Below are 16,818 nucleotides of genomic sequence, written 5' to 3' on the forward strand. Positions count from 1 at the left end.
GAACTTTGCTACAAGTGAGATTTTCTCTCAACACCTGTTAAGTCACCCTCAACTGCCCAGACATACTTTCTTCCCGCGCACGTCTCAGTGTTGCGTTTCGCTGTTCGAAAGTTTATTTTGGTTTGGATGAGGGACATCTGCATCTCGGCATTAGCCAACACTGTTTTTTGAGCTCAAGCTCCTTCAAAATGGCGGTAGCACGCTTCCTTTCCCGCTCATTCCTCAATGCGTAGGTCCTTTCTGTTCTCGTCTTCCTTCCGACGCACGTTCGCTTCACGAACCATTTGAACCATCCTCTTGGTCGGTTGTACCGGTTAAACAGTCAACGTGCGATTTTTAGTACTTCCTAGGGGCCGCGATAACATCCGAAAAATCGGACAGTTCGACAAAATGAACGCATGTCTTTCACTGCCCTTAAGGACTCAAATCGCCACAAGCACATCCGAAAAAGCTCTTAATGCCTGCCAGTACACTTATTAGGCAAGGCGTTATTAGAGATTTATTTAAACCGCTCTAAGCCTAATACATTAATTGGGGGGGGTGAACGAGATTTTGGGACTATATTTCAGTCCCTATAAGGTCTGGAAAATTGTTCGGCGACTGTATAATGAAGGTGCTTTTGTGCGTGATTCAACTTCTTGACGAGGCACGACAGAATTAATATTCAGAGTAAATATGTCACTGGTGGGAAAGCCAGGGTATTCTCAACACTATTTGATTCAGCTGTCTGCAGCTTGATACACGTTAAATAAAAGCCTTTCTGCATTCAATAGAAAGCCTGTGAAATGAAAAATGTCTAGTGCAACCACACAACTGTGTGCTGCGATTTCTGAATCAGTTGCAGAGCATTGGCCTTACAATGCACCCCTGCAAGAGACTGTCACCGACAAGACAAGAGACCACTATAATGGAAAGTAATTTAATTCTTTCTATTTCGAAAACATTGCCATTCGGCCTGCCCAGTCATTTCACATGAACATTCTAGAACAAGAGACAAAACAAAGAAAGAAAACACTTTGACGGAGGATCAAGCTATGCCCACCGACATCAGCTCTGGTTTGTTTTCCATGAAAACATTTTCAAGTTGTCAAAGAAGAGCTCACAGACAAACAAAAGCAAAACAACAAAAGAAACAAAGAAAGAAATAAGGAAACTTATTGTACACACTCACACCTACACACGCAATCCCTAAATGCGGCATGAGAAACATGCCAAAAGTGCGTGCAAGTCAGCGTTGTCCTCTATTTGCCTCCTTTAATTTTCGTTTGCTCTCTTCGCCGCCCAATGAAAAAAAAAAAATATTCAAGCAGTGGAAAAGGGGGGCGCGCCCGGCTGATATCGCAAAGTGCGCAACACCTGCACGCCCACCGTAACCACACTGGTCCTCTTCTCGTTGAGTGGCAGACATTGGACGTGCGAACAGTTATTTATATATATGTATACAAAATGAGGAGAGAGAGTGAGAGAGAGGTGCATGTGCAACCCCCCTGAGTCAAATGAATGAGAAAAAAAAAAAAAAAAAGGGACGCTCCGTGGGGTCCCTCCCCCCTCTCATCATCTCCTCATTGGCTCACACACTCCCACACAGACAGCTGCTGCTTTGCTGGAAAGCTAGCTCTCCCCAACTTTCGCTGCCACGCTTACTTGCTCCCCCCCCACCTCCCAAGGCCCTTGTCCCCATCCTTCACAACACCCACAGCACACTTTGTCCTCTTCCACAGCAGCTGCTGAAGTTGCTTCACTGTGACTGCAGCAACCTCTCCACTGCCGCATTGACATCTCCAAACGTGGCAATCAGGGCTGCAGCAGATGAAAGAAGAAGCCGTCAGGAATATTACACAATTTCACTTCAGAATACACAAGCTCACAGCGTGAATCAAATAAATATCAAATTACAAGGTTTAATGTCCCAGAGCAAGTCACAGGCTGTAAGAGATGACCTAATCAAGACTTCGTAATAAAGTACCAGTTTCTCACGGACATATCGAACTCAAAGGGGATGGCGAAATAGTTTGATACATCAATAATATTAAGTAGAGGTGTGCGAATACTTGAATACAGCAATACCTAGTTAACTCGAAGTAGTAAGAAGTGGAAAAAAATTCAAAATAAATGGATTTTAGAGATAAGCAAAGTTGCGGAAATTGCAGTAAAAAGTCTACTTCTAAAAGATTCACCACTACTGACTAACTTTTCAACAAGAGCTTCTAAACTGGCCCTTCATAAAGGTTTCAATGAAAAGATAAGAGCATACCAGAGATATCAACCAGCTCCGTTTTTTTGCACTGCCATTTTATTCAGTGCACGAAAACTGCATAAGGTTGGTCCGCTACGTGGTAGCACTGGGTCCTAGAAAGGCGTCCTCTGGCTGTTTCACACATCGCATGAGCCAATTGTTCCCGCCGCTGCACTCAACTTCATTCCGCAGCAAGTGAAGCATGTTTCTTGCTTCGGCTGACACCTCTGAGGTCTTTCGTCGGCATCACCTTCACCATCATATCCCCTCTGTTTGTAGCTGTCCCAGCAATTTTGGCGACAGTAAGTTCACCCGGTATGTCCTGCCAGCATAGTGCTAACTCGCGAGTGCTCATTTCGCTTTCTGTAGCACCGTTCGCAGCAGGGACTTATCGGGAACAGTGCTGCAGAAAGCGACGTGAGCATTCGCGAGTATGCGGGCATGCTGTACCGGACACACGCTGCACAGGCATTCTTGTACTGTGTTGAGTAGAATAAAATTAAAACTGAAATCATACCTCTGAAGGTAAATCCTGTGCATTACATAACACAAACAAAACGAACTGTGTCAAGCATACTACTTTGCAGGGCCCAACTCTGCGCATGTCTTTACCGTCGTATGATGTGCCACATGGTTGCTAGACAAAGTTATACCGATAAGTTCCGACTTGACATTCGGGGAAAACATCTGCTTGGGGGTAGGCGCGGCAGACACACACGAAGCTTGTTTAACTTTCTGGCGGCGGGGTTTTTGTTCAGGTCTCAGACAAGATTTCGAGATATCTGCAATTTGGCCCAAAAATACTTCGAAATAAAGGGCAGTAAATACATGGCACGTATGGGAAACAGCTCGGTGCCGTAGGAAATTTCGACTTAGCCGATTTTTTTAGATGTGCGAGTTCGAGTTAATGAGCTATTGCTGTATTCAATTTTGAATCCCACAGTGAACATTCTAATAATTAGATTTTTCAAATACTGGTACCTGCGGTCAATGACCCAGCTGCGGTTGGTGCATTGACGCATGCAGCATTGACACAGCGCGTGATCTATATCGGTAGAAGGTTTGACCAGGTTGATGACACCGATTGAAACAATTAGTACTACGCGAACAGAGGCAACAACAAAAGCAGCACGTGTGGAAAGCATGGAAGCATGTAAGTCAACGTCCGATTTTTCGAATTCCCCAAGAGAATGTCCAAAAGATCAAACATATGCAGAAAACACACCCTCTTATAGTTACTTTTCGGATGGAGAGGGTGAAGGACGGAGTATCGGACTTGCGCAACTCTGGCAATACATCACTGAGGTGGCTCTCAAAAGAGCCGTTTATAAACATAAAAAATAAAAATTCGACAGCAGGTGCCATCAATGTCACCGGCGCCATCTTCAGCTGGGTCAATGCTGACTGTTACTGCCTTAGCAGCGCGAAAACATCATGGATCCTCTTATGCATGGTGTTGTGCTTGCACGCAGTTATGTTTGCTTTTAATTTCAGCCAGGGCCATATCACCGCTGTACAGTGATGACAGCATCATAAGTACTCGTGGCAACTCTGAGGTCGTCGGCTGTGCAGGCGCTGGCACTTCATTCTCGGTGACGGAGTCGTTCCCATCTACCGTCAGTTAATGGACGTTTACATCATCAGTTAACTCGGCACAGAGTTCGAGATCTTTGTTGGTGTCGACGAATCCTTCAAAAGTTATCCTGGCTGTAATCGAAACGCCAGCAGCGCGCAGGTTGTCGAACACCCAGTCCATGGAAGGAGATTGACAGTAAGTACGAACAGTGTAACTTTGGCCACTGTCTTAGCACAACACCATGCGGTTGTGCACGTGTTGCAGATCACACCCTGGTCCATTGGCAGCAGGACTGATGTGGTGTTCAGCATAATTTCCTCCTGTATAGCCTTTAGGTCTTTGATGCGGCCATGCGCAGCACCGTTGTCCACAAACAGCAGAACTTTTTGATTCTGTTGTTCGAATCTTCTGTCCCAACTTGCGAATGTACACTTCAAATAATTGCTGTATTATCCAGGCCTTGTTGTTGGCCTCGTACTGAACAGGTAGGGTTGCCCCCTCAAAATACCTTGGATTGTTCCGATTTCCCTATGACAAGCTTTGGAAGCTTCTTGCTGCCTGACATGTTGCTGCCGACAAGTACGGTCAGTCCCTCTTTGCTGTGTTTGCAGCCATGGCAGGGATCACCAGTAAATCAAGCATTTTCACTGGAAGAATTTTGTAGAACAATCCAGTTTCATCACAGCTGAATCATCGACAGTGCCGCTTTCCCCGCACATCTTCTTGAACTTCAGGTCATCGCAATTCTTGAAATTTCTGAGCCACCAATCGTTGAACACGAAGTCCTCAACATTAACTTTAACAAGCACAAAAGCCTCTGCCTTTTATTAAGACATAACCCTAGACTGGAATTTGCTTTGCGATCATGGTATTTAGCCACACAAGGAGCGCTTCGCCAAGCTTTGGATAAACACCCTGACTCGCATTCTTTTTTTGAGCCCCGCTTGATTTTGGTGACTTCCAAGTTGTTCAACTTGATTTTCATGAAGCCCGAAACAGTTCGAAATACCAACCCCCTCGCCAACCCCCTCGCTTTCAACTTGCTTGATGATGGCAGCTGTCTTTTCCATCGTCAACCTATAGTAGAGATTTGCACGCTTCAAAGCCATGGGCGAAGATGAAGTTGTAGTCGGTGCCATCGCAGTCACCGGCGAATAAGCTCAATGAAAAGCACAGCACCAAACAGCAGGAAGCTTCAAAGCGAACATTGAAGAGAGCGCACAGCAGCACAACACGATCACACGACCTATCAACAAAGCTATCCAAAAAAATATGCGAATAAACACAAAAGGCTATGGCCATAGCTATGGCTGGCTACGGCTGCCAATGGATTGGCATGCGGGAGCACAGGTTTGAGGTTTCAATACAATAGTGTGGCCACGGTGCTGTGGCTGGCTACAGCTGGCGGATCGGCATGCGTGAGTGGGGTTTCGAGGTTGCGAGATAATCAAAATGGCAGCAATAAATGCCGCTTTGGATGTGGTTAGGGGTTAAAAGTCTGAAAAATCGAGGGCAAAGGGTTTGAGCATCCAAAATTTCAGACATCTTTATACACTGGCTCTAGGGGCACTTGACGACATGGCGAAAGAGTCCGGATTATGGAAATGTCCGAATAATCAGACGCTGAGTGTATGAAGATTGGACCGATTAGCCACAGGAAGGCACGCTCATCGCATTGAACAGGCTGCTGTCAATAGATCAACACCGATTCAGCACCTAACTAACTTCATTGCCAATACCTGATAAGCAGCGCCAATTAGGCCTAATGAAATTAGGCCTAATAATGAATGTTCACCATTGGCTGATGTGGTAACGGGCCGCAAGCCGTCGTGGAATACTTGCCGCCATGTTCGTACAGGTGGCTCATTAGTGAGATTTTCGCATTTGACGAAATACCGTATTTATTCGAATCTAGACCGATAGATCTCTTTCTTTTAATAATCGTGTACCAAACTCTAGAGTCGGCTTAGATTCGAGGATTTTAAAGAATGCGCCAGTTTGTAATAGAAAATGATAAATATGGTGCATGGCTAGCGCCAACTAGAAAAGTCAATATATCGCAGCTGCTACTAGCTGCACCAGTAGCCAACTGAAGTACACGAGCGATGTCGCCATTTTGACCTGTGTCGTATCAGCATGGCGTTATCGTAATGGCACCAAACAGGAGATGCCACTATGCTGCCGCTTTGAAACGAAAAGTTGTGCCTGCCGCAGAGTTCTAGCTAATCGCCAAACATTTGTTCAAGCCAGACGGGACTTCAGCTTCAATGAGAGAAACATCCCTCATTGGAGGGGGCAACGGGAGATGCTTTTTGCATGTGTAGCAACGAGATGACAGCGATAAGGATGATAAATACACAATAACAGAGGAGCTGTTCACCAAGATCGCGCTGCGTTTCAACGCGTACGAGCCATGCCGCACTGTCTGCGCATGCGTGGGCATGCTGACAAGTCAGCAAGCGTACGAGGCTAACAGCGATGACCAAAGTGAGCTCGGCGTGTTCATATTAAATAAATGCTGTTTTCATTTTCGGAACAATGTTCTCACCTTCTTGTTCGGCCTACATTCGAGGTAATTTTTTACATTTTTTCTGGCTTCGCACATTTGGGGGTTGGCTAAGAATCGGGGCTGACCTAGACTCGAGTAAATACGGTATGCGCTGCTTTTGTTGCCGTTCCTTCTGTCCTTGTTCCGCATTTCAATCAGTTCTGTCGATCCGAATCAACCTTGCACTGACAGAGGTTGCCCCGGCTCACATGGGCAGCATCAAGCACGAGGGTCCTTGCAGCGCACGCGACATGTGGCACTGCAGGGCTCTCAACAATATATTGATTATTCGAAAAATCTTAATAAATATGCAACTTCAGAATGGAATTATTTGGACATTCACTATTCGCTTCTGTGGTATTAAAGTATTCACACACCCCTATTTAATACATGGTGTTCTACGGTCAAGAAGTTGTGAAAAGTTACATACTTTGTTTTATGTATTGAAGTTCATTATATCAAGGTTTAGGTGTAATGAAAAGTTGACAGTCACTTCAAAGAGGATGAAGGTGAAAGCCTGCACACTGACGGGACATTCACTGAATTACTTTAACATTCTCATTCAAAAGCGTCTGCTTCACATTGTCGCATTTGAGCACCCTCCTGTCACTTCTTCGCCTTGGCTTTGCTCTTATAAAGAAATTGGTGGCTTACTGGTGCATCTTAATTAACTGCGCCTTAACATCAAAGGTCGTGGTTCAACTCTCACCAAAGGTCGAGAATTAGACTACCATCAGAGGTGGATTCGAGCGCCTTAATTAACTCGAGCTCAATTAAATTTCCCTTAACGCTAAGGGTTGGGGGCTTGGTGGTCAAACCCACAACCTTTGGTGTTAATTCAGTGGCACCATCAATTTTGGTGCCACTGAATTTTGGTGCCTTAGCGCCGGAAGGCCAATTTTTCTACCCATGAGCCACCTAAGGCTTTCGCCTTAATTGAAATTTTAGACACCTTACGGTAACGCTATTCACTTTTCCAGATTCCTCCTGCACAACAGCCTGATACATTCTTGGTGCCTCCATGAAACCAAAACCAGGAAAAGAATGCTGCTCTTCTAGCATAGTCAATCGGGTAGCAGCTGATTCTGTCCGAACTGTTGGACAAGTAAACAATGCGTATTTTCTGCACGTGTCCTGTACATCCTGTCACGTTTGGTGTAAGGTGTTGGAGAGCAGCAGAGTTTTGGGCTACTGCATCAGCAGCTGTTACAAACTTTTATCAATAAGGATTAACAAGCTTCAGCTGGGGCAGCTGCTTGCATATTGAGCTGCACTGAGGCGAGGCAAGTGATAAGACGGTGACAAACACAGCTGACAAACACATATGAAACTGTAGGCATTTGTTTAGGAACTGAGACACCTTAAAATTAGGACAAACACGAGTGGAATGATTGCCCACCTTGGAGGTTGGCCTCCCGGTTGACAAATCCCATGGACACTAGCTGCTCCAGCTGTGACTGGTACCGTTCCTCAGGGGGCTGCTGCTGAATGAGATAAATTGCGAGAAGTACGTTGATTACACAGCAAAGAAAGAAGCCACATGTACCATCCCCAACCAGAAATGAACCTCCCTGCGAGCCTTGTTTAGCAGGGTGCATGAATCGGAACTATCGACAAATATACAGCCCTTACTTAGTCCCCTGAAACACCGTGTGCGTCCCCTATGAGACTTTGTACACAGCCCTTCGTCGGAATTGTGAACAACTACGCTGTGTCACAGGTTGGCTGTTTACACGGAGGGGGCTCAGTGCGTAGAAAGGTCGCACTGATGTGGTTTTTCCCCACATCATGGAAAGCTGCGTGACAAGAGCTAGCAGAAGCACTGTAGAATGAGGCAATTATTTTTGGGACAGCACTGAAGGGGTCACCTGCTGACATATGGACTGCCCAACCATGTTGACCATGTCCCAGATCAAATTAGCAAGCAGTGAAATAACACTCCAAAAGATTGGCCCCACACAGGTGCACCAGGACCTCGGGTGTCTTGACACACACAGTCGTGTAGGCATTCGCATGAAAAATTCAAATCATTTCGCTTCAATTCAATTCACTCAAGTTAGTGCTAACTTGCACTGCGAAGTTGATTGATCAAATGATTGGTTTGTGTGTCCTAAAGCTATCTGCTTAACATAAAGGTCACTACTGTGAAGTGTCCGAGTGAATTTCACCACTTCGGTAGCAGAAACCTAAACCCAGGAAAACTCCGGCACTCCTTCCGTCACTGAAATGTGGCTGCCCTAGCCAAGGTCCGAACCAGCAATTTTGTGCAGAGCACCTGAACACAACAGCTGTGTTGTGCCAGGGCAATGGCTTGCAATATGAAAAAACCTGGTTTGAATTGAGCTACCAGATGATGCCAAGTATAAGCGGACTTCAAATATAAGGCCTGTCCCCCTAAATCTGAACCAATAAGACAGAACAACAAAATCCTTAAAACACAAGTCATGACAAATTTTCTTGCTATATTGAAGTCACAACCCCAATCCCTGCTAGCTGTGGAAATCTGAGCTCTTGTTCCTTCTAATTTCGGCACAGTCACGGCTGTTAGAGCTGCAGCTCTTGTCCTCTTTAACTAGCCCTGTTCAGGCATCGCCGAAGTGAAGCACAACAGATAAGTCCAGTAAATGAATGGGCCGGTATCCTGCTCACCCACTCGCATAATGATCGCACTTCTTTGTAAAAAAAAATTGACGCAAATTCAGGGGTGCGATCATTACGCGGGTTAAATATCCCACGAAAAGAAATTTTTTTCATCCTGTGTTTGCAGCGGGATGACAACAGGTCAACAAATAGGTGGCTGCCGCTGTATGTAGTGTAGGACGCCAAAACAAGAATGGCAGCTGGCGGGGCAAGCCGAACGAGATTTTTTTTTTCTTCTCGTGAGTACATTACGTGCATTGAAAGTTTCTTCCATATCAGTAATGAATAATGTCGTTAATATCGGCAAGTATGCGACAATAACGTGGCCATGTCCGCTTTCAGGGGACAGAAACAGATGGGCGCGCTTAGCTGCCAGCGACATAGAAACACATGGCTGGCATGCTGCGGAAACTGTGGCATCTGTCTTCTCTACTATCCTAATATGGCACGTTTTCGCTAAGGGTGGGCAAATATCTTAGCTGTGTTACAAGTGTCGGCCTATGAATATCGTACACTTCTAACGTATCAGTGTAAACGTGGCTACTATCGTCACCACTTGCAATTTGTTGCATAACCACGAGTGCAGATGAGAAGACTCGAAAGGCACCATTTTTGTTGCTGTTGACCACAACCTATATAAAGCCTACACATAATAAAGGCAAGTTTGGTAGCACCTCTTTTAGCCATGGAAGTGCGGAAAGTGATGAATAAAATGGGGCATCTACTTAAGAATGTTTGGTGCCTGCAGACTGCTTGGTTTGTCTTGAAGAGTTGTTCGCGTAGCATTCGACAGATGGTAAGCGAGATCATTATTAGCTAGACTTGGCGCACTATCGCTGTGGCAAGTTCGGGGTGCTAACATTACATGGGAAATAAAAAAAATCGAATTTTGACGGCAAAATTCAGGGGTGCGATCATTATGCGAGTAAATATGGTAGGTGTTTTCTAAAGTTTTCTTTTTCCAAAATGTATCAACGAGGTTCTACTGTATTCTTTTGTGGGCAGTCTGTTTTTTAAAATCTTTGCCTATATCAAGACCACGGTCTTGAAATTTATCGCAGTGTCTTCACACTCACATTGTTGCCTGCCTGTGCAGTAGCCATAGAGGTGATCATGCGTGCCATGAGCTGGCTCAGGGGGTCCAGGCCTTGCGGGGTGCTCCCACTGGTGGGCTGGTTTCCAGTGGTGCTGCTGGTGGTGGTAGTGGTGGCTGTACCAGTGGTAGAGGTGGTGGTTCCTGCTGCCGTCTGGCCAGTGGTTGTCGCACCACTTGTGGTGGTTGAACTGGCTGAGGTAGTGGTCCCCGGCGCTGCAGAACCTAGGCCAGTGCCAAGGCCCAGACCCAGGCCAGGACCCAAACCAGGACCCAAGCCAGCACCTGGGGCACCAGCTGGGAACATGGTCGGGGCCACACGATGCAGCTGTTCCATACCCTGTTGGATCTGCATCATGGCCTGCACAGACAACACAAGGGGGACAACATTAAATTATTTAAATTGCTGTATTGACCCAAACAAATACGCACATCAGTTATCACGGGTACAAAGTAAGAAAATCGTACGCACCCAAATGTAATGCACGCCCGCACGGCGAGAATAAAGCGCTGGAAATGTGCGACGCAAAAGAGCAATAGCGGCGTTTGTGTACAACCAAAACTAAGCGGCGATGTCCACATCATATATATGATGAACTTCATGGTACCGCGGTAAATTGTTCATTATTCTGAAAGGTTGTTATAGTGAAAGCCCCAAAATTAACCATTTTGCACATCAACCCATTCATTCCCAAGTTGTCACCACATGAGCTATCCACGAAAATGTCGGTGTTGGCTCTTGGCACAGGCTGTTGCTATTTTTCATAGACTCCACCACCACGCACCACCGAAGCACCATATAATGAGTGATGCACTCAAAACAGATGCTGACACCGAGAAAACTACAGACAAAAAGGTGGCTCCATGTCGCTTCCAAAGTGGAATGTTTATTGCTGTTCGTTTGTGTTTCACATTCCTTGCCATAGGCACTGCAAATGATTTGCTCAAGGAGGACACCCGAACTATGCTAAAGCGCAAGCACGCGCAAACGATGCCGTCCGGAAAGTACTGCAACTGTGTGGCATCCATGCAAGTACAGAGGTTACATTTCTCCATGCACATAGTTAGTACGCCCGCAGAAAGAAGCAAGAAAGAAAGGCGTGCACAGAAAGAAGGGTGAAAGAAGGAATCAACGTGTCTCCGTTGCTAGGTGGCACGGCACTTTTCTGGGCGGAGCATGTGCTCGCAACACCTGATGGGGCGTCACTTCTGCAATCAACTTTTTAAAAAAAGTTCTTGTCTGCATTTTTTTCTCTTGGTTGTAGCTTCAGGTTTTCCGAACCCATGCACCGCGTCGTCCGCTTTCTGCACCTTGTCTGTTAGTCTACTGTTTCAGCTGCTGTGAAAGATACACGGAAATCATCCCCAGATTTCGGAACATTAGTTTTAGTACTGAAATATTTTTACACTGAAACTATAAGAAGTTAGCAGGGGATTTCTGAAAACTTTGTTAATATGGTGTTTGTAGCAGCAAGGTTTCACTGTGATCATCAGCAAAAATCATACGTGAACAATGGGAACACTCGTATGCTTCATAATGACCCTTAATGACCATCGGTTATCTTCCCTCCTCATTACATGGGCAGGTCATGTAATGAGGAGGGAATAACCGATGCTAATTAAGGGTTACGGATTGGATTCCAAGGAAAGGGAAGCGTAGCAGGGGACGGCAGAAAGTGAGGTGGGCAGATGAGATTAGGAAGTTTGCAGGCACGACATGGCCACAATTATTACATGATCGGAGTAGTTGGAGAAGTATAGGAGGGGCCTTTGCACTGCAGTGGGCGTAACCAGGCTGATGATGATGTGTGCTTCATGCCTATTTGCGCCTATGTTCATGCGCTTACCGCTGCGGGTAACACTGTGTTGGCCACGAGCCTTCATATATGTGTAGTCATTCATTGATTGCGGTGATAGCAACCACTGTTTTGTCCGCAGCGGTTGTGGCAAACATAAGTTTAATTCTGATTCGGTGCGTGCATCATCCACACACCTTTGAACTGCATGGCCGCCGTCCATGGTTGCCCCGACAGCGACTGCAGTATCATCCGCAGCACTTGCAGCAAACAGCAGTTTCATTTTGACTCGGGGAGCATGTCAGCCACCACCCATGATTGCTTCGTTAACTGTGATTTCTAGGGAGCGTGCAAATAACGAAGTTTTCGAATACGAATAGAATACTTAGCTTCAATATCGAACCGAATATTGAATAATGATATACAGTGGAACCCCGTTCATACGTTTTTCACCGGACCGGGGAAAAAAAACGTAACAGCCGGGAAAACGCAACAGTGAGGAAAGCTCCGAAAATGAATGAAAAAAGTGCAGCTTCAACTATAGACAATTTATTTCCACAAAGTGTGCTTAGGACTTAAAAAAGTCTAGAATGGTGGCTTGCCGTTTCTTTCGCTCGCTATAAATCGCCACACGTTTCTCAATACCCTGGAAGGCCGCATTGCTGTCAGCGTCACTGTGAAGTGCGACGTACCTGCGGAGGAGGTCCAGAGCCGCGACGGCTTCTCCAAAGCTAGGATTTGGCAACTCCCCGGCATCATGCGGCTCGTGCTCCTTGTCGTCACTGTGCCACGGCAATGGCAACGGACGAACGAATATCCGCGGGAAATTTTGCCCTCTTTGGCGTAATCATGCTAACATGCTAACGATTGTTTAGTATTGCTGCGGAGCGCGCGCGTCCGAACAGCCCGGTTGCGCACAGCGCGGCGTGGGAGAAACGTAAACAAGAAAGGAGAGCAGGCCCGATAGGCGAAGCAACGCTACGAGCAACGCCAACTTCCGGTTTCACTTTAGCTTCACAGAGAGTGACGTCAGGGCCTCTCCCGAGTTTCCTTCCTCCGTGAGTCGACCCGTCCAACAACCATGCGGTGACCGTAATCACAGTGATGATAGTAAGATCATTTTTCACGAATGGCCACTTAGTGGCGGCCTCATGCGGCCTCTCAAACTGGCGTGCGGCTTCTTGCAGCCAGTTCCATAGCCAAGCCCGGCCAAGCCCAGCCAAAACTCGTCAAAAGCCAAAATGGCGGTTGGAGCGCGTTGTCTACTTTAGCCCAGGCGGGTTCGGGGTGCTAAGTTGCGACGTATCATGCGGGAACGTTTTCACAGCTACAACGTAACAGCGGGGTTCCTTATACATTGGATCCTATGGAAGCTATGCCCGGACCGGATGAAAACGACGTAGCAGCCGGGAAAACGCAGCAGTGAGGAACGTAACAGCGGGGTTCTACTGTATTGAATAATGATATGCACATGCATCTACAGTAGAACCTCGCTGATATGTTCCAGTTACGTATGTTTTCCCAGCATCAGTGCTTGCAATCGAGAACACAAAAACATTACCCAATAAAGTTGCGCTCATTTTTTACCTGTTCATGTGTTCCCAGAAAACACTATTGTTCAGTACCAACGTTCAGTACGTCACCAAACTGCGATCGTATGAAACGTTTTCCTGCCGCTAGATCCAATGCAAGCAAAAATGCGCGAGGCGCGCGCGATCAAGAAGAGCATATAGCTGCCTGCCACAGCAGCTTCACCTCAATACTCGCCCGCCTGTCTCACATGAAATGGCCAGCACGCACTCAATTTCTAATTTCGGTACCAGTAAACCTCCTCGGGGTTGTATCACGCAGCATTCACAGCTATCGCCGCCAATTTTATTGCAATAAGCATCTTTGCCTATCTGTTTCACAGCGTTGGACGCATAGCGCATGCTTTTAATAGGCAATAACCGAAATGCGTCGCCGTTTCCTGCTGCAGACTGCGATCGCATACCTTTCCCAGTAGCTAGATGAAAAGGTGCGAGGCACATACATTCAAGAACAGTACGTAGCCGCCCGTCTCGCGTGAAAATAACGACGCGCATTGTTTCTTATTATGGTACCAGCAAATCTCCATACAGGTAGTTGCACGCCGCATTCACAGCTATTGCCGTCAAACTAACTGAGATAAACATCTTCATCTATCTGTCTTCTAGCGCATGGTACATATTGCCATTGGTAGCGTACTGCACACTTTTTTTTGAGGCAATAATCCAAACGCGCCCCCATTCCCTGCTGCAGATGGCCCAATGTGGGCATCACGTTTTGCTTCGGCGTCATCCGGCGTCGCCCTCTTAAAACGCCACGCAATAGGAAGACAACAAAATGCGTCTCGTGCCGCCAGAGCACCACCAGCTCGATGTGCGTCGGCGTCTCGTGCTGCAACGATCCACACAAGGCTTCGCATTACGTAGATAACAACAGTTGAGTCTGTCAATTTTTTTTTTCTTTGGATTGTACGTTTTCCCGGTTAATACGTTTTGCTCGTATTTTCTGCCCCAAAATGCACGAGCAACGTTCTACTGCATTAGCTAGTTGGGTTAATTTATTTTGGAACCTTGCAATTACATTGTCAACGTTAAAATCTAGACTAGTGAGCCGTTATAGTAAAACATTTTGTATTTGGATCCTGTTAACTTGCAATAGCTGTTCTCACCAGTCTGTGCCTTATTATATTGCATCAAATGCCCGTAAAATCAGAGGCATTTGACCCTGTGCCAGTTGTCACTCACCACACTTGCTGTCAAGCAATAAAGCTCAGAATTGGGGGTGGCAATGAAAAAAAAAAATTGGCTGGGGCTTAGCTAAGGTTAAGCCTGGATATCTCGAAGCGAAAAGGTACGGTGATGCTTATGGTTTAGCTTATGGTTATGATTTATGATTTAGCCTATGGTTATGCTTACGGTTTTGCTTATGGTTATGCTTTATGATTTAGCCTATGGATATGCTTACGGCTTAGCCTATGGTTATGCTTACGGTTTAACTTGAGGATATCCTTTGGTTAGCTTATGGTTATGCGATACATGAGCCTTGTGTAGTTATGCAAATTGCTTATCAATGATATATACCATAAGTTATGCGGGATTATTAAACTTCTTTATTCATCATCATGTTGGGCGCATTGTCTTGCGATTTCTGTACAGCCATAAACACAGCTTTCCGTATCGGTGGTATCACTCTTTTCTTCTTCCATGTTGAATGTGCACACCTATTCTCTGGCAAGTGGTTATATAGTCGGCTTCCGCGATGAACATGCGCTTGCGGCGAACGTCAAATGATGACGCATAGCGCGTGGCAGTGGCCACCTGCACCGACTCCGAACACGCTTACGGAGCCAATTCAGACATACACCGGCTCACGCAAGGGTTGACTAGCTTAGTGAGGCTTTTCGCTTCAAAAAAAAAAAAAAAAAAAAAAGGTGCATCCACGCTATCTGCAAAATATGCCCCTGGTTCCTGAGACTGGCTTTCCCGCTAAATTTAGACGTTTAGTGGCTAAGTGTGCTTTACAGGCAAATTTTTCTTGGCAGCACGAAATTGCAGCAAAATTCAGCACAATAACGCCCCAATATTCTTACATTAGATAGAAACAAATGCCATGAACAGTGTTTGCTCCCAAACAGCCAGCAATATATTCGAGTTGATTTGAATATTTGTATCCAACCAAATACGTGAACATTTTCGAATATATATTTACCGAATGTAATATGTATAATAAAAATATCATATTCGATAATGTTCGAACTTTTCGAATATTCGCATGGCCCTAGTGATTTCATCTGCAGCGCTTGCGACAAACAGTAGTTTAATTTTGACTCAGTGCAGCTGCTGCACGTGCAATGTCAAAAACACAGTGTCAAGGATGAAGAGTAACAGCTAGTATATCACGTTGGAAGTACAATCGACAGGCAACTGGTTCATTGGCGAAAAAATAATCGGGATGTGCGCGTGACTGTGAAAAACGTGTCGCCGACGAAGACTCTCACCGCGGCGATACTGCAAAAGAAGTTGCAAGGCCTTCGTCACTGCGGGCGCTTATCAGTCAAGAGATGACGAGAATTGCAACTTCCGCACTGCATTTGTGAAAATGGAACAGGATTTGCTGATTCCTTCAGTAAATAAAAGCGTGTTGATGTAGTAAGCATTTGTTTGTTTCTTAAGGGGGGAGGAGGGGATCAGAATTAACTTTTTTGTTTCTTGACAGAAAGGGCTGAAATTTGGCACACACACTGCACATTGCAATAAAGAGACAAATCTAAAGTTTCATTAGGATATCTTAATTAGTTTTTGTTTTATAAGAATTTATAAGTTCCTTGCTTGTGGAAAGCCTGGCACAGTAACGAAACATGATAGGGAGCTGGGAATACTTTGCATGTTTGCCCAGATGTCTAATCTACATCAAGACAGTGTTCGATTTTTTTTTTAGTGCGCTAATAATTTTTTGCTCAACATAACATGCACATGACTGTGCTTCACTGCATGGAGCCATGTAGTAATTGTGAAATAATTAAATAATGGAAAGATAAAGAAACATTTCAGGACTGTCTTTAAGTGCAGCACAGCTTGTGGATCACAGCAAAACAAACTGGGCCAAAATCGGTCCAGCCATTGTTGTGCTACGCTTTCCACGAGCGAGGTGATTGACAAAAAAATGCAATTGAGAAAACTGGCTGCAAAGTTTTAAAAGCACTGCAAATTTATTAAAAAGCACCAGGGCTGTAATATTTTGAATCATTGCTGTCAGGCATCTTCTTACACCTTTGCCTCATTGTTTGGTGGGGTTTGGATGCCTTCTTCAGGCGTTCTTTATCCTTTTCTTGCGCCGTCTGGAGTAGTGCATGACCACCATTTTCACTGCCAGACCGAGCCTGGTATCGCACTGCACACCCAC

At 45.6% G+C, this 16,818-nt stretch overlaps 1 protein-coding gene across 2 annotated transcripts in view; it reads right to left on the reverse strand.

Moving 5' to 3' along the window:
• Window positions 1–905: 905 nt before the first annotated feature.
• Ubqn (ubiquilin) overlaps window positions 906–16,818 on the reverse strand; it is a 55,135-nt gene continuing 39,222 nt past the window's right edge. Inside the window, exons 11-13 of one of the 2 annotated variants that reach the window (XM_055061607.2) lie at window positions 10,077–10,454; window positions 7,760–7,841; window positions 906–1,800 (exon numbers count right to left, since the gene is read on the reverse strand). In XM_055061607.2, the coding sequence (XP_054917582.2) occupies window positions 1,739–1,800; window positions 7,760–7,841; window positions 10,077–10,454 (522 nt within the window). In that variant the 3' untranslated portion in view covers window positions 906–1,738. Of the gene's footprint in view, window positions 1,801–7,759; window positions 7,845–10,076; window positions 10,455–16,818 lie in introns of both variants that reach the window. The other variant, XM_055061601.2, reaches the window with a different exon arrangement.

Source organism: Dermacentor andersoni, chromosome 3 (assembly GCF_023375885.2).
Source record: "Dermacentor andersoni chromosome 3, qqDerAnde1_hic_scaffold, whole genome shotgun sequence".
Lineage (NCBI taxonomy): Eukaryota > Metazoa > Arthropoda > Arachnida > Ixodida > Ixodidae > Dermacentor > Dermacentor andersoni.